Raw genomic sequence first — 21,136 nt, forward strand, 5'->3', positions numbered from 1 at the left:
AGACAAAGGCTGAAATACCTCTGTGAGTATTTCCAACTCCAGAAATGATGGATAACCGTGACTTACCACCAGTTATCTCTTTTTTTTTTTTTTTTTTAATATGGAGAGTAAAAATGAGAAAATGGATAATTGTTTCCCATAAAAAAATGAGTTTATACGAAACACTCCTGGTACTGTTCATTTTTAGCCTAAAAAGCCACTTCCAGTACTATTCACTTACACATTTATTTTATCATTTTGATTAAAACTAAAATTTTTGAGAACTTTTCGTTAATTTTCCTTAAAAAATAGGATGTGGAAAGTTGAACTTGATAGATAACATGCTTGTACTGAGACCAAAAGTTTTATAATATAACTAAATGAATAATTATTCTTTTTCTCTAAGTATTAGAATAATCCATCTTTCTGGTAGAGAAGTCAACCCTTGGGGTTGACTTGCTTAATTTGCAGAAAGCATTCAGAACAGATAACTAATCTAATCCCATTTCTTATACCAACTAAAGTATAACATCATTTGGAAGTGCTTTTAAAATGACCGAAAATGTTTTTGGTGAAAATGTTGTCGGAACCAACCTTCAATAAAAATGCTAGTGAATTCCAGAATTTCAAGTGCTTTTAGAACCCAAATTTTTTTTTTCTTCTAAAAGTACATTCAGTCATTTTAAAAGCATTTCCCAACGAGTCCAATGTCTCTACTAATCAAGGCTCAAAAGGATGAGACTGCTCTTATCACATGTAATGGGGAGTGAAACTGCAGGATGCTTATTAATTTGCACTCGGATGAATCAGAATTAATAGTTTTACGCCTGTATATACCTACCACATCGACAACCGAAAAACAACGAACATGAAACATGAAACGAAAAACTTATCTGTTGCAGTGTGTTGGATCTCTCAGCTGACGGATAATAAATAGATTACCCTATACATACGACTGAAGCGCGAAATCATTTGGTCGTTGTTCTTCATCTCTCGGTCTTTCTTTTGTTTTCGAGTCGTTTACTTGACGTAGGGCGGATCGATAAAGGCCCATCCGAAGACCCGCTCGTACTTGATTGCGGCACTTTCCCATGTGAAGTCTCTCTCCATGCCTCTCTTCATCAATCCCTCCCAGGAAGGCTTGTACTCTCTGAATGTCCTACAAGCAAGTTTTAGTGCCTGCAATGGATTAACCGTGAGTCAGTACGGCGGAAAAGATTTTCAACATTAAGTTTAGGTCGAATAAACTCCTCGAAACTATATGAACATCCAACGTACTCGCTTCTTTGATATAGAACATTGTAGTAATCGATGTTTGGGTTTAAAAAACGCAAAAGGTGAGAGACGTAGCAGAAAAAACTTACCGCCAACATACTCTCTTTTGTTAATGGAGAAAAGGTCCACCTGCCAATGTAGTCCACAATGCTATAAGTAAGATTCTACGAAATTTTTGTAACAGGAAACTATCAAGGAAATGCGTTGAGCAATAGAGTCGAGTAATATACCCTGTCCCGTCACCCTTGCCTCCTTGAGCATATGGATTGAAATTCACTACTGTATCCTGGAACACAAGTAACAGAAAGCATCTAAGAAAGAAGCAATGTGATGAGGAACGTGATGAACCAGATTTCATTTTTCAAGTATTTAAACTCACTCTAAGTCCTCCTGTGCTATGAACCACTGGTACAGTTCCGTATCTCATTGCATACAATTGATTTAGTCCACAAGGCTCGAACCTTGACGGCATCAAGAGTATGTCACAGCTGGTAATTCCAGGATCGGGGTCAATATGATGCACATATGTAGTAAAAGCCTAAACAATGAAACACAAAATCTTGAATTACCCTGCGGTTATTCTATGGGAAACTGGAACATTAAATCCAACCCAACCCCGGAATTTATCTTTGTAAGTTGCTTCTGTTGCTCTCATCCAATCTTCACACACTGGGTCCCCAGATCCCAGCATAACCTGAAACATATACATACCGTCTCAGTAAAAACTAAAAACGTTAATGTTGAAAGTTGGGAGCAAGCTACTTAATAACAATACCAAAATCAATGGAAAAGAGAAAAACTCACAAATTGCACGTCATCTTCCATAAGCTGTGGCATTCCTGACTGAATCAGGTCAATACCTTTCTGGTAGTCCAGTCGTCCAACGAATCCAATCTATAAATTTCAAAACTCGGATCAATATTAGGAGCGGAGTATAAATCATAACTGAAACTGAGCATAAGTAGACATTAATGTCTTATGTCTTACCAATGGGCAATCCGGCCTAAGGGGAAGACCTAACTCCTTTTGCAAAGCAAGCTTGCACTGAACCTGCAGCCGGCACACAAGAACGGTAAGAGAATTATAGTATAATAACACCATAACGCCCCATCTTAAAATGGTAGATTTAGCCACCTTTCCGGAAAGATCATCAGCAGAATAGTGGGAAGCAGTGTGTACATCAGTAGATGGGTTCCATTCAACCACATCGACCCCATTGGTGATTCCTGTCATATGGTATTATTCCATTAATTGAGAGTTATTCTCCTTGAGCATGGCACACGGTAAGCTAGACAATGAAATATGAAGTTCAAGTGATGTACCAGTAAGAACACTCTTTCTACTGCTTAGTAGCTCATTTAGACCATATCCACCTTCAACGGTTGTTATTTCCCAGGAGTAGCCCTACAATTCAAAGGCATAATTTAAACATGAGATATAAGAAGAATAGCACGATGAAATATATGGAGGCACATGTCTGTTTGGAAAGTTTTGAAAACGCTATAATCTTCATCATACAAGTGGCCTAAAGATTTTGCAATCATTATTATACGAACAAGATGCAATGAGGACGAAAAATCCGACAACAGGTCTTATTACTGATCACCATAAAAACGTTTGATGCTTCATTAAATGAGACACAACAAAGACTATATATGGAATACAACTGACCTCGCTGACTGTCAGAATCCGATCAGATGTCACAATTGCACCCTTCAGGATGTTCACTGCTTCACCTTTGTCAAGAGCATGGGCCCTTGCCCATGTTGGAAACACCCATTCCAGTGCTCCGTACCACTCTGCAGGTAGCCCCAAATTCTTGTATGTTACTCCTGGTTCCACTCCCTTGCATATCAAAAGACGACGTTTAATAAAGCTGATCGGATATATGACTAAAGATTGATAATAAAACAAACAAAAAAAATGAAGGAAAGAAAAAGCATCAACCTGATGTGCAAGGTTATGAATTACAAGAATACTCCGTGCATCCTTATAAACTCCATATGGACGATACTTGGCAGCCAAAAGCCTGAAACAGAGGGACATGTAATGACCAGAAGTCCACTATCAGTATGTTTACCCGAAAAAACGAAAAGATAGAGCAATATAGGAAAGATTTAAAACAAAATCATATATAGCTAATTCATTTAATTAGTTGAAACTACTTACAATGGCACAAGGCCAGCATGCCAGTCATTGACGATGAACAGGCTTTTCTCCCCATAGGTGAACCCTCCCAATGGAAGCACTAATGGTGCTTCACATGCTGCATGGCAAAGTAAAGTGAACCGAAACTGTAAAACCAAATGAGAATAAAACGTATCATTATTTGTGAATAAAACAGGATACTACTTAAATGATATATCCATTACGTACAACTTTTCAGTTCAAAACTATACCTGATTGTCACCAAATGCACCCAAACTATCACCATATGGACTTCCAGGTCTGTGATAAGACGGATGGTCCACGAATACCTAATGACAATAGGAAAATAGGTCATCATTGGCAAAAATTCTATCAGTCGGGAGAAGGCCAAACTGTTTAAAAAGGGCTAAACTAGAACACAAGAAGTATCCCCAATATCTTACCCAATCAACACCTGCCCTATAATCATGGTAGAAAGAAACTTCTTGCTCTGCACCAAAGCAGTAAACCTTGACGCGGGTTTCCAAATCAACAGCACCAGAATATTTCCGGTCTGCAGCAGTACCGTTTTGATATCTAGGAGAGACAACCATAACACGGTGTCCACGTGCTGCTAGAACAATAGGCAAAGAACCGCAAACATCTCCTAAGCCTCCTGTCTTCGAATAGGGCGCAGCTTCGGCACTAACAAACACAACATTGTACGTTACACTTGCTTTGGATATTTCTTTGCCATCTATTTCCACTGATTCTTCCCCTCTAACAGAACTTACATCTTCAGGCGAGTCGATGACATTGAGTTCACCTGCAGTAAAATATCAGATGGGCCCCACAACTAATTCACAAACAAAATTTAAAATATCTCAACATGCCGGGGTTTGGAAGTATTCCTCAAAATTTGCAGTATTACTCGATTCAACCAATGAAAATGCAGCATTCGATCACGAACGGAACACTGTACATGCTATGAGGTCCGGATATGGGGACCAGAGTGGAAAATATACAATCTGAGGTGGAGACCACAAGAAATGCAAGGACCTGGAGCCCTCACATGCAAATTGATGTGGACATCCAAAACCAAGGATGCCTCACAATTCACAAACAAGTGAAGACTCCATTAAGAACCACACCATACACTCAAAATAGCAAACTTTTGACACATCACAAATCTCTTATCGAACCAAACGCAATGATTTTCGGAAGAGACGTGGGTTAGATAGTTGGCCATGACAGTGTCCCTCCCCGTAAATCAAAGTTTAGAATATCGCTTTGCAAGACAAAAAAGCAATGATTTTTAGGAAACTGAAAAGGGGCAAGCATCAATTAAAATCTAAACCACATTTACTCCATATTTACCAACCAATGCATCAAATAAAACATCTATCATCATTTCGAGGTTAGGTTGTGTCTCCATCAGCATGCCACAAAATGTAATCACATTAAAATCTTTCTGGTAACAGCATTCAATTTTTTACTCAAATTTTCCAGTTTAAAAAACAAAAAGGATCAGAATTTCGACTTCAACAAAAGGGTTTTTTAATCCAAAAACAAATCAATCATTAAAAAAACTTCAAATTTCTCAAATAATCCACCAAACCAATCCAAAAACAATGAAACAGCAGGAGAATTTATAAATAAATAATCAAAACCAAGCCTGAACATTTACCGTTGGGAGGAATCAAGTTAAACCCAATAACAGCGCCGGAACCATCTCTCTCGGCGCCCAAAAAAACACCCTTTCCGTCCTTCTGCTGGTCTTCCACCGCCGAAGCGCCGTCCTTCCCGCCGCCGCCACTTCCGCCTGCAACCGACGCTCTCAGCCGCAGACAAGCGGCTCCCCTCCTTTTCCACAGAGGAGCAAAACCCAGTTGCCCGATCGCCTCGTGATTCGCGTATTTATTTGGAATCGGAATTAAAGACGACGATTTGCATGGGATCAAGCTAGTGAATTTCAGAGACCCCATCAAAGTCTGAGAGTTCTAGAGAGAGAAAGAGAGGAGAGGAGAGGAGAGAGTGTAGAGACTGGAGAGAGAGAGAGAGAGAGAGGACCCGAGTCCGATATAGGACGGAAGGAATCGAGATTTACGTTTGACGGAACAAAGAAGAAAAAAGCAGGAAGAAAAAGAAGGAAGTCACACACAAACAAGGAACCACGCACATCTGTTGGGTTGGGATCAGATATGTGCGATCCAGAAAAAGCGCCAAACCCAGAAACTGATTCCCAGTTCTAAACCACCAGAAATTTTTCATTCTTACCGTACGACTGTTTTATCACGTATTTTCGTAAAAGTGAAAGGAAATTTTATTTTTTAAAGCATTAACTTTTTAACAAATATATTTTACGAGTTGTAAAAAATTATACTTCAATAAGATGATGTCACGTGTTAGGAGATAAGAAATTAGTTTTTGTAGGATACAAAGATTTTTCAATGCGCATGAAGTGGTAAATTACGTGTTTCCGTCACAATTAAAAATTTATAGTAGGGTACGACGAGGTAAGATCGCGATTGACGAGACGGCTTTTGATGTCGGCCAGTGACGTAAGTGATTGTGATTAAGAAGGTGGACGTGGCGTGGGCAGAAAGGAACACGTGTAAAGGAGTAAATTGGTGAGTAGAAGAATGAGAGACACATGATGCCAGAGGTAAAGTGAACCAAACTTGATGTCGGCCTGTAAGAACACTTGTTGAAGGCTCGAACAATTTTGTCCTTCTCTCAGGTCACATGAATTTATTTTGCGTGTGGAGGTAATAATTTTCACACTTTCGTCTTTTTTATTTCACTTCTTTTATATGTTTTGCCGTCGAGTTTTCTTTTAATTATCTTAATTAATTTAAGCTTTTTATTTAAAATGATCTATGAGATTGATGTAACTTTTTACTTTAGTCTATGAGGTTTAAAATCGATATAAATGGTTCCTGATATTGTTTATAGTCAATTATTTTGATCATCGATGACAAATCTCGATTAAATTGAGAATATTTTGTCAAATCCACCCCTCATTTTGAACTACTGGTTTCTTCAATTTAACGGAGATTTTTTTATAGAATGACCAAAATGTTTAACGATGGACAATCTCAGGAACCACTTCTATCGATTTTAAATCCCAAGAACATAAGGAGTTATGAGAATCTCATAAACAGTTTTGGCTAAACAGCCATTAAAACAAAAAAATCCAATGCAGATCACCTATGGACATAGATTAAATAGCCTTTGAACTGTTAGCTAAGAATTCATCTATGATGAATTTCGGTTCATGCTATAGGCCAGTCCATACTAAACAGACATAGAAAAAGAATAAATTTGTGTAAAATTTTCTCTCTGTTTTTTTTTTTTGCAAAAAAATACATATCATGAGACACAGTGACATAATTTTGTATAATATTTCACAATATATATATACTTAATACAAAACTTCGTGGATCCATGGCCATAAAATAAATAATACGATGTTTGTTCATACATCATAAGCAAAAAATGTCTTGCAAATGGAAAATTTATGTCACACCAAATTAACTTGCACCTAACCGAAAGTATGTCTCCAACCACGAACACCAAGCGGCAGGTCCCAATCCTCACCATGGGGTGAATCAGGCCCAAAGCCCACAGCCCCCCTAGCATGCCCACGCGGACCATTACTTTTCGGGCTTGGGCTTCTTGGGCTACTTGGGATCAGGTAGTTTGATGTCCCTCCACCCGAGCTAGGCGAATAGCAGCCCGACCCAACAACCGACCCCTTCCTCGTTGAAGGGTTCCATTGAGGAGTTGCCGGGCTACACTGCTTGCCCAAGCCTTGGCCCCGAACCTTGGCCTTGGCAGATTGGGTCGGGGACATGTAACTAGGGACGTTATTCGACCCTTGTTGACGGCGTTGTCGGGTTGGATACGCGTATGAATCAATCATGTCTGGATTGAGTGGGCTCATATTGACGTGAGGCGAGCTTGAAGGTGCGGCCGTGTCCATTTCAACTCTCTTCTCATACAAGTTATTTCTTGTAGTTGTAGTGGTGATGGGTGTTTTGTAAGAGGTATCTCGAGTGCTTGAGTGGCAGTCTTGGTAGGGTTGTGATGACATCCATTGCTCGAGCCAATTCCATCCCCATTGGGCCTTATCAGGCATATTGGATTCAAGCCCAAATTCAGGTCCATCAGGAATGGATTGTAGAAGTTGTTGTTGTCTCTGGTAAACAAAATCGACACTTTATCAAACACTGTCACGCAAAATAAAAAAGAATTTTTTCAGTGCGATCGTCTCAAAATCACTTACATGATAACTATAAGCATAAGCGAGAGCCCTCTCTCTTTGCACCACAGCATCATTTTCCTTGAAACTTTGATGCCTTTGATGCCTAGTCCTATTCGTATTTTGCATTTCATATTTTCTCAGAGGACTCTTGAGCTTTTGCTCTTCCTCCTCCATTAATGCTCTTCTTTCTTCTTCGTCTTCGTAATCTTTCTGATCACGATCCTTCTTGTGATGCTTGTCTTTGGTTAATTCGAGTCTTCGAGCTCGTACTCTTGCTTGCACACGCACTAATGCCTGCATGCATCGCATTGTCATTTGCGCTTGCTTTCGTACGTTATACCCCCTCACCAATGCTTGCAACCTCACCAATCCCTTCAACGCACGTAGCGCGCGACGAGCCTAAAAAATAATTGATTGGTCACGAATTATCTCAGTAACAAGGTGAACATACAATTAGGGTTTTGATGTCATATAGATCCTTGTAGTAGAATTTTAGAACAATGTACAAAAATATAGTAAAGATTAAGGTAAGGGTAATTACTAGGTATCCTCTATAATATGACTGAATGAAGATTGCAGCTCTTTCTTCCCTAGAGTGACGCCCGTAACCGGCCAATCGGACAACTTTAGCGGCGGCCTGTGCTGCGGCAACAGCAGCTTCAGCAGCTTCAGCAGCAGCAGCAGTTGCCACAGCAACAGCAATGGCATGGCTTCTATCTTGACGATCATTATTCAGAGGAGTTGACGACTCAATGGTTCTCTCATCGTTCGTGACATCCGGTGAGCTCTCTGCCAGAAAATGCTCAAATGACACCACTTCTGCTGCATCGTGCTGGCATTTCTCACCGATTTCCTTCTGAGATTAAATCATATTACGTAACAAGTATCATAATTAGCACTTAAACTAACAAGTATCATAATTAGCACTTAAACTAACACTTAATTAGCAATTAAGTTAACTAATATTTATTGATGTGATGGGTTAGGTGGCATGACAATAATAAGTCAAGTCGAGTCATGTGCCTAGCCAGGAAAGATATAAAGGTTATAGTTACAGTATTATGTATGCATATGGGGATGGTGATAGGGGACCATATAGTGTTGGGGCATGCATCTTGGTTGCGTTCCTGGTCCTAAAAATGCCAGAGCCAAAAGGGTAGCTCATGCATCTTTAATGTGAGGCAAACCATCTCACTTCACCTCCAAACAAACAAAGGTCACGATCTTGATAGTTGATATGTGTTTTCTTCTATATATCCAATCCAAATCATTAAGTTAATCATAGCTCATATTGGTTTGTAATAAGATTACTAGAAGACATTAGTGATTCATGAACACAAATTATGCGTACAAATTCGAGTTATATAACGGCAAAACAATGTGCTCACCTCTCTGTATCTAAGATCGAATCATCTCCAACAACAACGAAAAAAACTTGAATCCCTTTTTCAATAATTTATCTTAAATCATAATATTGCTTAAATAAAAAATGGATTAATTAGGTATAATAAATTGTATCATTGCTTGCCTTGTTGGTGTGATCATGATTAGTACAAAAACTTAACAGAAAATAAATTGAAAAGAAAAAATAATTATGTGAAGAACAACTTTTTCTTACGAATTAAGAAATTATATGAAAAACTATTTGAAAACTTGCCAAGAAAAATGAAAGAATGGAATTAAGAGAAAACCTTTTTGTCAGGCGAGTCCTTAGTAGATTGTTTAAAAACTTTCTTGACGGAGGAGAACCAGCCGCTTCCTTTCTTCCCCATCTCCGGCCTGCCGGCCAAAAGATCAACTTCTTATTGCCGCCATCATATTGCTCTCATCTCACGAGAGCGCATACACACATATATATATTTCCGAGTTCAGACATATATATATATATATATATGTATGTATGTATGTATGTATGTATATGTATGTATACGTTTGTTGGGAAGTAGCCTCTCTCACAAATTAAACTGAGAAAATGAGCTGATAATATCAAGACTGAAGAGATCTAGAGAGTGCAAAAGATGTCTGAGAGAGAGAGAGAGAGAGAGAGAGAGAGAGAGAGAGAGAGAGATGGAGGGCCGAAGGGGAAGGGAGTAGTAGTTTTGTGAGGGTGCGCAATCGCAGTTACTATTTAACGATTTCACGTGTGAATCGATCTTGTAGAAATTTGGAGCTACTTGTCCAGTACTAGTTACTACCTACATACATCATGCATATGTATATATGGTGCAGTTGGGGCTGACCCAATTTGGCGAGAAATTTTTTAATCCGGACACAAAAAAAATCAGTTCGAGGGTTAAATTAAAATATAGATAAATAGGGTGTTATTTGCATACCTTTAATGATAACTAAAAGATGAGCACACACTTTATGTGTGAACAATTTCGTTTTTTTTTTGTTTTTGATTAAGGAGTGTGATTAGTGTAACATCCCACATCGCCCAAGGAGTGATCCTTAAATGTATATTCTCATCCCTACCTAGCACGAGGCCTTTTGGGAGCTCACTGGCTTCGGGTTCCGTCGGAACTCCGAAGTTAAGCGAGAAGGTGGCTAGAGCACTCCCATGATGGGTGACCCACTAGGAAGTTGCTTGTGAGTTCCCAAAAACAAAACCGTGAGGGCGTGATCGGGGCCCAAAGCGGACAATATCATGCTACGGTGGTGGAGCGGGCCCGGGAAGTGATCCGCCCCGGGCCGGGATGTGACAATTGGTATCAGAACCTAACCCTGGCTGTGGTGTGCCGACGAGGTCGTCAGGCCCCTTAAAGGGGGTGGATTGTAACATCCCACATCGCCCAGGGGAGTAATCCTTAAATATATATTCTCATCCCTACCTGGGTAGATTGTAACATCCCACATCGTCCAGGGGAGTAATCCTTAAATGTATATTCTCATCCCTACCTAGCAATAGGCCTTTTGGGAGCTCACTGGCTTCGGGTTCCGTCGGAACTCCGAAGTTAAGCGAGAAAGTGGTTAGAACATTCCCATGATGGGTGACCCACTGGGAAGTTGCTCGTGAGTTCCCAGAAACAAAATCGTGAGGGCGTGGTCGGGGCTCAAAGCGGACAATATCGTGCTACAGTGGTGGAGCGGGGCCGGAAAGTGATCCGCCCCGGGCCGGGATGTGACCCACTGGGAAGTTGCTCGTGAGTTCCCATAAACAAAATCGTGAGGGCGTGGTCGAGGCCCAAAGCGGACAATATCGTGCTACGGTGGTAGAACCAGCCAGGGAAGTGATCCGCCCAGGGCCGGGATGTGACAATTAGTTTTTAAAATTTTTAAAAATAGTATGAGACAATGATGAAGGACATATTTTTCTTAATATTACATAATTATCATTTTGCCCTATTTATGTAAATATTGTGTATCAAAAGCAAAGGTAAAATAGAAAAAATAGGGATATGATTGTAATTTTGTCAAAAGGTACAAAATTACTATTTTGCCCTCCTTTTTGTCAAGAGTGTGTATTCATAAGTGAGGGCAAAATTGAAAAAAAAATGGCAAAAAGTTGACAAGGAGGGTTCTCTTAATAATATAGAATAGATATGGTATGATTGTCCATAGTCAAGAATTTCTCTAATATTGGATTTCTACATTTAGATAGGGTATTTGTATTTTGTAATAAAGTGGTAAAGGTTTTGATGTATATTTACAAATTATTAAACCTTTTTTTGTTCAACATACAAACTACCAAACTTGTACAAGAAACAAAAGCAAAAGACTTTCCCTACCAAGTATTAATTTAAGTAGTTGAAACTTCAAAGCCATTTCCCCCCTACAAATACAAAAAGCAGAAAATAATTTCAAATAATTAAGGTGTTTTTAGTTGCAGAAAGAGAAGGACCATTGTAATTGGTAAGCAGCGAGTCAACAGTGACCCAACAACACAAGACATCCTCTCGACATATTTGTCATGATATTTGGTTTCTTTCTCCGTGAAATACTTTCCATTTCTTTTTTGTCTTTTCGAATATGCATTGTAACAATATTTTAAGTCAATTATGAATTATATTTTAATTTTTTCATACGTGAGACATGATTAATTAATTAAAAATTACTACACAATGTCATTATGTTGTATGAAATTTTTTCTCTTTCATCTCTGCTTGCAGCTCCGGCTCCGGCTCCGATTTTCATCAACCTCCCTGTCGCTTTTGGTGTTGACCAAATTCTTTTTACAACACAACCCCCACACTTTTAAAAAAATTATACACTTCCGAATTGGCCAAACCCAAACATACTAATTTGGGGAAAACTCCAACTCCCTTGTCAGTAGCCAACCATATTATTGTTTTTGTTCTTTTCAACGATAAATTATGATCGTGTTGGTGCCATGTTGTAAAACTTATCATTATTCACCTGTGAAACACATAGATTTAAAATATCATTCAACCACTTCCTTTTGGTTATTTAAATAAGTATGCTTTACCATTGGGTGTTACTTGTGGGGGAGGAGAAAGACCTAGTTAGAGCCAACGAGTGCTGGCTCAGTTGGTAAGGTTTTTGTATGTGTCGTCCCATCAAAGTTTGATTGTTGCTAGCATCAATTGATGTTGGTGCACGATATGTAAACTTTTATGTAAATTTATACCTGCGTCAGCTGGTAGTTTGGTGCAACTTGTAAGTCCTTCCGGCTCGAGAATGTGGGTATGCCTTGACGCTGGTGAATATAGTAACCAATCTTCTCCTCCTAAACTTTTTACAAACACAAAAATACTTCATTAGATGTCATTCACAATAATAGTATCTCAAGTCCAAATGAACTACCACATAAAAAAAGTTAGACATTTGGCACTACGTGATGTTTGGATATAGCTACAATGATATTCGCAAGCAAGTAATTTTTCTTGATGCATGATATACCAAGCCAATACAAACTGTCATGTAAAAAGGTTAAATATATAATGGTGTGTAATTAATTTAAAATATTGTCAAGATAATAATTTTTTATTGTACTCTCAAAATAATAGATTAGATATGTCTGTTTTGATGAATTAAGAAACATGCAGTATAACCTCCTTTAGTCATTTGCTGAGCTGTGAAGTTATATTAGACCAGACTCCTACGCAGAACCAAACTTGAGGTAGTATTGGGTGTGGTTGAGACTTTAAAATCGAAAAATAAAAGAGTTTAATTAAGGTAGATATGACCTAATACTTGCATTTAAAGGGACATTCAAGCAAGATATAAAGAAAATGCTTCATTAGAAAGGAGAAAGAGGAGTCCCACAATCCAACCTTTTCGCCCCACTTTTGATGGATTAAATTATGATTGGTGAAAAGCACCTTTCAATAGAGTTAGTCATATTAATATAAGGAGAAATTAGGTTCACATCATTTTTTTTCTACTCCATTGATTAAAATTTTATTCATTTTCAATTTTTGATCAAGGTCCTTGGATATTAATAATATCATTAATTATTTGAATAATAAAATATTTTTATTTTTAAATATATTCCGTTAGTGTTAAAAATGTTAAAATTAGTATATTTATATTTATGGCTAAATTTTTTATCATATATTTTTATTTTTAGTTTGTACCTATTTTTAATTTGTACCAATTTTCTTTTCATTTTTAATTTGTACCCATATATTAGTTTCTTTTTGTGCCCATATTTTTTAAAGTTTTATTTGTGTTTATATCCATGTGTACACCGTCATGTGACATTGTATATTTAATCAATGATATAAAAATTACATATGGTATATTTATGTTTTATGCCTAAACTTTGTATCATATATTTTTTGTACCCACTTTTAATTTGCAACATTTATTTTTTAAATTTGTAGTATTTTCTTTTTAGTTTTATTTTGTACCCATGTATTAATTTCTTTTAGTGCCTATATTTTTTAAAAATTCATTTGTACTCATAATTTTTTAATCTTTTATTTGTACCCTAATTTATTTATAATGTACCCATTCTTCTTTATTAATGTACCACTTTGTTATATGTGAAATGTACCAATTTTTTTTGTAAAATGTACCATTTTTTTAACACTATGGATACATTCTTTTGCCATTTATTATTTCTTATTTTTACATAGTTTTTATCCATTTATTCAATCAAAATGTTTGAATTTTTTTTTGTTGTAACCATTTCTAATAGTATTATAATGAGGGATTTTAATTTTATAGGATTATAAATCTCATAAAATATCAAACAATTAATGTCAAAACTATAAAAATATAAATATTAATTGTAATATAATGAGATGTACAAAGTCAAGAGACTTTGATCAAACTTTGAATACCATTAAGGTTTTAGTCAAAGAATGTTAAGAATTAGGGACCGCATCCAAAGTATCCCTTAATATAATCACTGAGCTTCAAATGAGAAATTTCTTAAATAAACTTATTTAACTGACATGGGGCCCATTTCATATTGTATTTCAACTAAACTGTCTAGGTTTAAAGTTTTATCCAAATCGGTAACCATGACGTATTAGTATCTCTTTTGTTGTGTGATAGGTATATATTCTCATATTAATTAGTATATCTTTCAACTCGTAATTTGGATCATGTAATAAGAGAGATATTGTTGCATATGAGAGAATCCCTCATTTGCACAGATGAACCACAAAAACTCATATATGGCTTTAGACTAGTTGGAATGGTGCTTCCAAAGTAAGACCATGCACTAATTGGTCTCTCCACGTAATTATCATTATAGTCAAGCAATAATGTACGTATCTTATCCAAGTTACCTATGCAAATTGATGGAATGAGATGGTAGTGTTCAACTACCTAAACTAAGAGATCTCAACTACTACTAATTGTTATCATCATGCATTAATTACCTTCCTTTAATTCTAATTAAGATTTGGTAAACTGAATTTCTTGTTGAATCTTTACTTATCAAGTAGTTAATCTCTTTTATTTCATTTTTTAGTTAATAACTAAACAACAACGGATAATTACTTATTTGTGTTTGTGGCATTTGGTTATGACTCAAATATCTTGCATCGGAAGAATAACATTTTAGAGTAGTTTTAAGATGTTACGAGGACCCTATTAGGGAGAATGATAAATCATCCAATATAGTTACTGTTAAATAGTTGTTAAAGATAAATGTAATTGTTTTTGTTAGTAACTGTGATTAGTTTAGGTAGTTGAGGGTACTTTTGTAATTAGCCTAAGGCAGCTAAGGCTATATATATTGACACCTGTGTAACTGAATTATTCATTCAATACAATCAGGAAAACTTACTGTTGAAGTTTTCTGTTTCTATATGGTATCGAGCCATTCTGCTTTACAGCACCGACCTTCTCTTCCGCACGTCATCTCGATCGTGTCTTGATCGATTCTTGCTTTCTTCTCTCTGATTCTTCACTTTTTGTTCTCGATCTCTCTTGAATCTTGTTTTCTGCAAGCTATGGCTGCTCAATCTGCGTCGCAACCGACTGGATCGTCTTCTCCGGTCATCTCTCCTTCGGTTCAAAACCCTAATTCCTCTTCCAATCCGAGTCCTCTGAATTCGTATACCTCTCTGACGATTCACAACATTGGCAGTATGGTGCCAATCAAGCTGAAAAGTTCCAACTATCTGCCATGGCGAGCACTGTTTGCTCCAATTTTCAGGCGATACAAGCTTCTTAGTATTATTGACGGCACTGAGGTTTGTCCTTCGCCATTCTTGCCTGATCGCTCGATGAACCCTGCCTTTGAGGATTGGTATGAAAAAGATCAAAATCTTTTGATTTGGCTTAATTCTACCCTGTCCGAAGAGATCATTCCGTTCACGGTTGGAGTTTCTTCTTCTCGTGAGCTCTGGGTAAAGCTTGAACAGCGTTTTGGTGGAGTTTCGGAAGCTCACATTCATCAATTAAGGTCCAGACTTCAATCGATTCAGAAAGGTTCTCAGTCCATTTCTGCGTATCTTCAACAAATCAAGGAAATTGCTGATTCCTTGCAAGCTGCTGGTGCTTCAGTGTCTGATCGTGACCTAATTGCTGCCACTCTACATGGATTACCTGATGAATTCGAGTCCTTTATTGACTCCATCATGCTGCGGCTCTCTTCTACATCCCTTGATGAACTCCATGGTCTCTTACTCACCAAAGAGTTGTCTATGACCCGTCGCAAGGCTGTTCTTTCATCCTCTGAGCCCTTTCAAGCATTCTCAGTGCAATCTCAGCCTCCCCTGCTTCCTACTCCATCTGCCTTTGCTGCTAAAAATCAATCATTTCATCCTGCTTCTCGATTTAACTCAAATCGTGGTAAGACATTTAGAGGTAATTTCTCCTCAAATCGCAGCAATCGCACCTTTCATAACAATAATAGGGGTAATTTCATCAACAATCGTGGCAATCGCAATTATCAAGGCTTTCACAATTATCAAGGTCCTTCCAATTTTAAAGTCACTTGTCAGATTTGTGGATCTACCAGTCATGAGGCACTTGATTGTTTTGATCGAATGAATCTGGATATCTGTGGTAGAATTCCTCCAGCCAAACTTGCTGCTATGTGTGTGCATCATTCAGCAAAACCCTCTCAGCCTTGGTTGATTGACTCTGGAGCTACTTCTCACATCACTAATGATGTAGCTAACATCTCTTCTCCTACTCCTTACACTGGAGAAGACAAAGTATACATTGGAGATGGTAAAGGACTATCTATTCATCATATTGGTTCTTCATCTCTGCACACTCCTTATACTTCCTTTAAGCTGAGAAATGTTTTACATGTTCCTTTCATAAAACATAATCTCTTATCTGCTTATCAGTTTCTTAAGGATAATAACTGTTCATTGACTCTTGACCCTTATGGATCCACTGTCAAGGATCGCATTTCGGGGAAGATGCTTTTGCAAGGCCCTGTTAAGGATGGTTTCTATCCTCTTCACAGTTCCACCAGTTCTCCCACTTCACCTTCAGCTTTTCTCAGCATTCAAGCACCTGTCCCTGTATGGCACAAGCGCCTCGGCCATCCTTCCTCCTCAATTTTTAGAAGAGTTATATCCACTAATAATCTTCCACTGCAAGGCCAGAAGACTGTTGATTTTTTCTGCTCAGATTGTGCGCTTGCTAAAAATCACAAGCTTCCTTTTGCAGTGTCTTCTTCATCAACAACTCAGAGTCTCCAGCTTCTGCATTGTGATCTGTGGGGACCTACTGTTACATCTACTAGTGGCTTCAAGTATTACCTACTGTTTGTTGATGATTTTAGCAAATACAGTTGGTTTTTTCCATTGAAGTCTAAATCCGATGTATTTTCTACGTTTGTTACTTTCAAAACCTATGTAGAAAACTTCAGTGGAAATAAAATCAAGATTCTGCGTTCAGATTCAGGGGGTGAATTTACTAGTCATTCTCTTGCTTCATTTCTTCGTGCACATGGTATATTACATCAGTTCAGTTGTCCTCATACGCCTGAACAAAATGGCTGTGCAGAGAGAAAGCACAGACATCTTGTTGAGACAGCTCGCACATTACTTGTTGCTTCTCATGTTCCTCAGATTTTTTGGGTTGAAGCTTTCTCCACTGCAATTTACCTTATTAACAGACTTCCTATTTCTGGTCTTACAAAGTCACCTTGGGAACTTCTCTTCAATCAACCTCCAGATTACTCTAAACTGAAAGTCTTTGGTTGTCAATGTTATCCATGGCTTAAACCTTACACTCCCAGCAAATTGGATGCTAAGAGCAAAAGTTGTGTGTTTTTGGGCTATAGTCTTCAACATAAAGGCTATAGATGCCTTGATCCTCTCACCACTCGGATCTACATATCAAGACATGTTGTCTTTGATGAAACAACTTATCCCTTTAAATCACTGCCACTCAACAGTTTCACTTCAGAAACTTCATCTTCTGATTTTTCCCCATCCTTGGATCTTCATTTCAGCAAACATGTCTCTCCTTCTCCTCCAGCAAATAACTCTTCAGAACCACAGTGTCCTTCTGTACCTCAACCTATTACTCAGATCCCATCTTCCACAGAGCCTTATTCCTGTACTCAGTCCGTGGATCATTCTCTCAGTTCCTCCAGTTCTGTCTCTCTCAATGACTCCTCTCTTGCACCACTACAGTCAAGGCCACCACCTATTTCTCGGAATACACATCCTATGATTACCAGATCTAAGGCTGGTCTTCACATGTCTAGAGCTTATGCAGCAACCAAACACCCACTTCCGGTTGATCTTGATTTTGTTCCTAGTACTTACTTGCAAGCCTCAAAGCATTCTCACTGGAGAGCAGCAATGCAGGATGAATATAATGCCTTAATAAACACAGGCACTTGGTCTCTTGTTCCATCTCATCCATCTCAGAATGTTGTTGGTTGTAAATGGGTGTTTCGGATCAAGAAAAATCCTGATGGAACCATTGACAGATACAAAGCCCGCTTGGTGGCAAAGGGATTTCACCAGCAAGAAGGAGTTGATTTCCAAGAAACTTTCAGTCCTGTTGCTAAGCCCGTCACAATTCGAATTCTTCTTACACTTGCTGTCCAAGATAATTGGTTTTTAAACCAATTAGACATAAGCAATGCGTTTCTTCATGGTGATTTAAAGGAGGATGTTTATATGCAACAACCTCCTGGTTTTATTGCTCCTACCTCTCCACACTTTGTCTGCAAGTTGAAGAAATCCTTATATGGCCTCAAACAAGCCCCTCGAGCTTGGTTTGAAAAACTGTTTCAAGCTCTTCGAACACTTGGCTTTCATCAATCTCAATCTGATGCTTCTTTGTTTGTTCTTAATGGACCTCAGTTGGTCATTGTCCTCGTTTATGTGGATGACATCCTAGTCACCGGACCCAACTCTCAGCTTTGCCAACAGTTTATCCAACAGCTTAGTACTCAGTTTCCAGTGAAGGATCTTGGTCCTTTACACTATTTCTTGGGGTTGGAAGTCCACAGATCCACAAAAGGAATCTTTTTACATCAGACCAAGTACTTACTTGATCTTCTCAAGAAATCGAATATGGAGGGTGCAAAACCGTGTTGCACTCCTCTTGGCTCTCAAAAGCTGGATCATAGCGGACCTCTCTTATCCAATCCTACTGAATACCGCGCTATAGTTGGTGGTTTACAATATCTCACTTGGACTCGCCCAGATCTTGCATTTGCTGTTAATCAGATCTGCCAATTTATGCATGCTCCCAGAGAACAACACCTTCAAGCAGCCAAACGGGTTCTCAGGTTTCTTAAAGGATCTATCTCTCATGGTTTATGGTTCACCAAAGGTCCCATTAATCTTTCAGCATTCTCTGATGCTGACTGGGCTGGCTGCACATTTGATAGGCGGTCTACTAGTGGATATTGTGTATTTCTTGGTTCTAATCTCATCAGTTGGAGTGCAAAGAAACAAAGCACTGTTGCTCGTTCCTCTACCGAAGCTGAGTATCGTTCCTTAGCACATACTGCTGCAGAACTAACTTGGGTCTGCAAAATCCTCAAAGATCTTAAGTTCTCTCTACCTAAACTGCCTCATCTATGGTGTGATAATATTTCAGCAATCTCTTTGGCATCTAATCCTATTTTTCATGCTCGAACTAAGCATGTTGAGATTGATTACCACTACATCAGGGAGTTGGTTCTTGCCAAGCTTATCAAAGTCAGCTATGTTCGCAGTGATGACCAAGTGGCTGATCTTCACACCAAATCCTTGTCTAAAAGCAGATTCTCTTATTTGTGTTCCAAGCTTCCAATCGGAATCCTATCTGATTCCTCCTTTAGCTTGAGGGGTGTATTAGGGAGAATGATAAATCATCCAATATAGTTACTGTTAAATAGTTGTTAAAGATAAATGTAATTGTTTTTGTTAGTAACTGTGATTAGTTTAGGTAGTTGAGGGTACTTTTGTAATTAGCCTAAGGCAGCTAAGGCTATATATATTGACACCTGTGTAACTGAATTATTCATTCAATACAATCAGGAAAACTTACTGTTGAAGTTTTCTGTTTCTATAGACCCTTCCTTTACAAGTAGTTTAAGACGTAACTGGGGTTGACCTTTTATAGATTAACGAGAGTGTACCCGAAATACGGAGTAACACCACTTGTTATTATATAAGTAGTGAGATATTTGTGTCAAAAAATTAACAACTTAAAAATTAAAACATCTTCCATTAATATAATGACATACATTGTACCACCCGTATTCCAAACATAATGAAAAATTTCTCATGGATTAACATGTTAATTGCATATCTTAGGGTGGTTTGAGAGCTTTAAACAGGTAGTGTGGATGCAAATTTCTTCCTCCTCGATCTTGGACGATTTTGCACCTACAAAACAATTAACACCTTAGGTTAAGGCAAAGAGCCTCACGCGCCCACGATGAATGGGGGGGCTTTGGCCGAAGAACCTCCGATGTCAAAGTTAGAATTTAGAGAGAAAGAGTGTTTAGAGAATTTTGGGATTTTTGCCAAAGTGTTGGAATTAGCTTTTTGGTGAGAATGGGAGTATATTTATAGGGATAGGAGGTGGCTAGGGTTTTTAGGTTTAATTTAGGTTTAATTAGCCAATTTATTTGGCTATTAAACATAAGATGAATGTTTTGGTGATTTTTAAATTTATTGGGTAATAAAATTAAAAAGGAAGAAATGGTGAAAAAGGTAGAAAAAAGTGATGGATTAGGTTTTGAAATAGGGATAGCCGGCCATGTGGTGTTTTAGGGTTGAATTGGATGTATTTTGTAGTTATTTGGATATAATGGATGGTTTAATTGACAATTAATGGGTTAATTAGGCAATAAACCCATTAATTAGCCAATTAACATAATTTAAAAGGAATGTGTTTGGGAATTACCTTGTAGAAAGGATTTGATGAGATGGACTTTGAATTGTTACCTATTTTGGGCACTTTTGTCTTGGTTGAAAGAGGGTTGCCCGCTGCTTGCGCGTAGGAACCTCGTTGTACTGCAAGGGTATTTTTGTCATTTTTGTCCAAAAATCCACGTGTCGCCCTGTGAATATTTTTGGCTCCACAGGTAGCACCATGCTTTATCGGGTTAGGTTACTTGGCTGTTACACCGAAGTTTGTATGGTCTGTTTTTGGAGAGATTTTTTTCAAGTTCTGGGTACTAAGCAGTATTACATAGTGGTGGGCACGAGTCGCAAGAAAGCGTTGAAGAAGGTCAGGAAGAAATTGAAGAAGTGACAGAAGCTGATAACAAAGATGGGGGAGGAGTTTCAAAAGAAAATGACTGCAGTATAGATTACAGTTGAGAAATGAAGCGTCTCTTCTTACTTCTCCAGTTACTTGTTCATAGGTTCTTACGTTTCGGGTCCGATAACACGGTTGTTTTGTGCACACAGGAAGTGCTACAAGTAGTGGATATATATTTGTCCGTCGTAGGAATCACTGATGACTTGTAACTAGTTTTGCAGCACTGACATTGGCATCGTGTTCTTCTGAGTTTTATATATATATATATATATATATATATATATTATTATATATAGTTGCAGTGGTTGGAGTTTATGATGTTATGCAAAATTTCAAATTCATTATCCTTTTGATTGACTGTCGTTTGATTCTCTTTTAGTTCAT

General features: G+C 38.0%; 2 protein-coding genes across 2 annotated transcripts; both read right to left on the minus strand.

The window, feature by feature from the left end:
- Positions 1–739: 739 nt before the first annotated feature.
- LOC126624123 (starch synthase 1, chloroplastic/amyloplastic-like) lies at positions 740–5,676 on the minus strand. Its single transcript, XM_050293144.1, has 15 exons — positions 5,069–5,676; positions 3,846–4,207; positions 3,654–3,731; positions 3,424–3,548; positions 3,202–3,283; positions 2,926–3,099; positions 2,577–2,658; positions 2,389–2,480; positions 2,242–2,304; positions 2,059–2,148; positions 1,824–1,948; positions 1,634–1,742; positions 1,485–1,540; positions 1,344–1,383; positions 740–1,158 (listed from the first exon to the last, which is right to left on the minus strand). Exons 1-15 carry the CDS (start codon positions 5,364–5,366, stop codon positions 1,000–1,002), a joined length of 1,935 nt encoding a protein of 644 aa, XP_050149101.1. The 5' UTR covers positions 5,367–5,676; the 3' UTR covers positions 740–999.
- Positions 5,677–6,766: 1,090 nt separating this feature from the next.
- On the minus strand, positions 6,767–9,719 carry LOC126624177 (protein IQ-DOMAIN 21-like). The gene is made up of 4 exons (XM_050293220.1): positions 9,340–9,719; positions 8,190–8,504; positions 7,670–8,047; positions 6,767–7,582 (listed from the first exon to the last, which is right to left on the minus strand). The coding sequence occupies exons 1-4, from the start codon at positions 9,418–9,420 to the stop codon at positions 6,926–6,928; spliced, it is 1,431 nt and encodes a 476-aa protein (XP_050149177.1). The 5' UTR covers positions 9,421–9,719; the 3' UTR covers positions 6,767–6,925.
- Positions 9,720–21,136: the final 11,417 nt, after the last annotated feature.

This window comes from Malus sylvestris, chromosome 1 (genome assembly GCF_916048215.2).
Source record: "Malus sylvestris chromosome 1, drMalSylv7.2, whole genome shotgun sequence".
In the NCBI taxonomy this organism is placed as follows: domain Eukaryota; kingdom Viridiplantae; phylum Streptophyta; class Magnoliopsida; order Rosales; family Rosaceae; genus Malus; species Malus sylvestris.

Excerpts from the sequence above, each read along its gene's own strand:
- LOC126624123 (XM_050293144.1), bottom strand. The coding sequence starts at position 5,366 with ATGGGGTCTCTGAAATTCACTAGCTTGATCCCATGCAAATCGTCGTCT. Across the intron at positions 4,208-5,068 it reads TAACTTGATTCCTCCCAACG|GTGAACTCAATGTCATCGAC; the intron begins GTAAATGTTCAG and ends ATTTTACTGCAG. Across the intron at positions 1,541-1,633 it reads ATAGCACAGGAGGACTTAGA|GATACAGTAGTGAATTTCAA; the intron begins GTGAGTTTAAAT and ends CTTGTGTTCCAG.
- LOC126624177 (XM_050293220.1), bottom strand. The coding sequence starts at position 9,420 with ATGGGGAAGAAAGGAAGCGGCTGGTTCTCCTCCGTCAAGAAAGTTTTT. Across the intron at positions 8,505-9,339 it reads AGGACTCGCCTGACAAAAAG|AAGGAAATCGGTGAGAAATG; the intron begins GTTTTCTCTTAA and ends ATTTAATCTCAG. Across the intron at positions 7,583-7,669 it reads CTTATGCTTATAGTTATCAT|AGACAACAACAACTTCTACA; the intron begins GTAAGTGATTTT and ends TTTGTTTACCAG.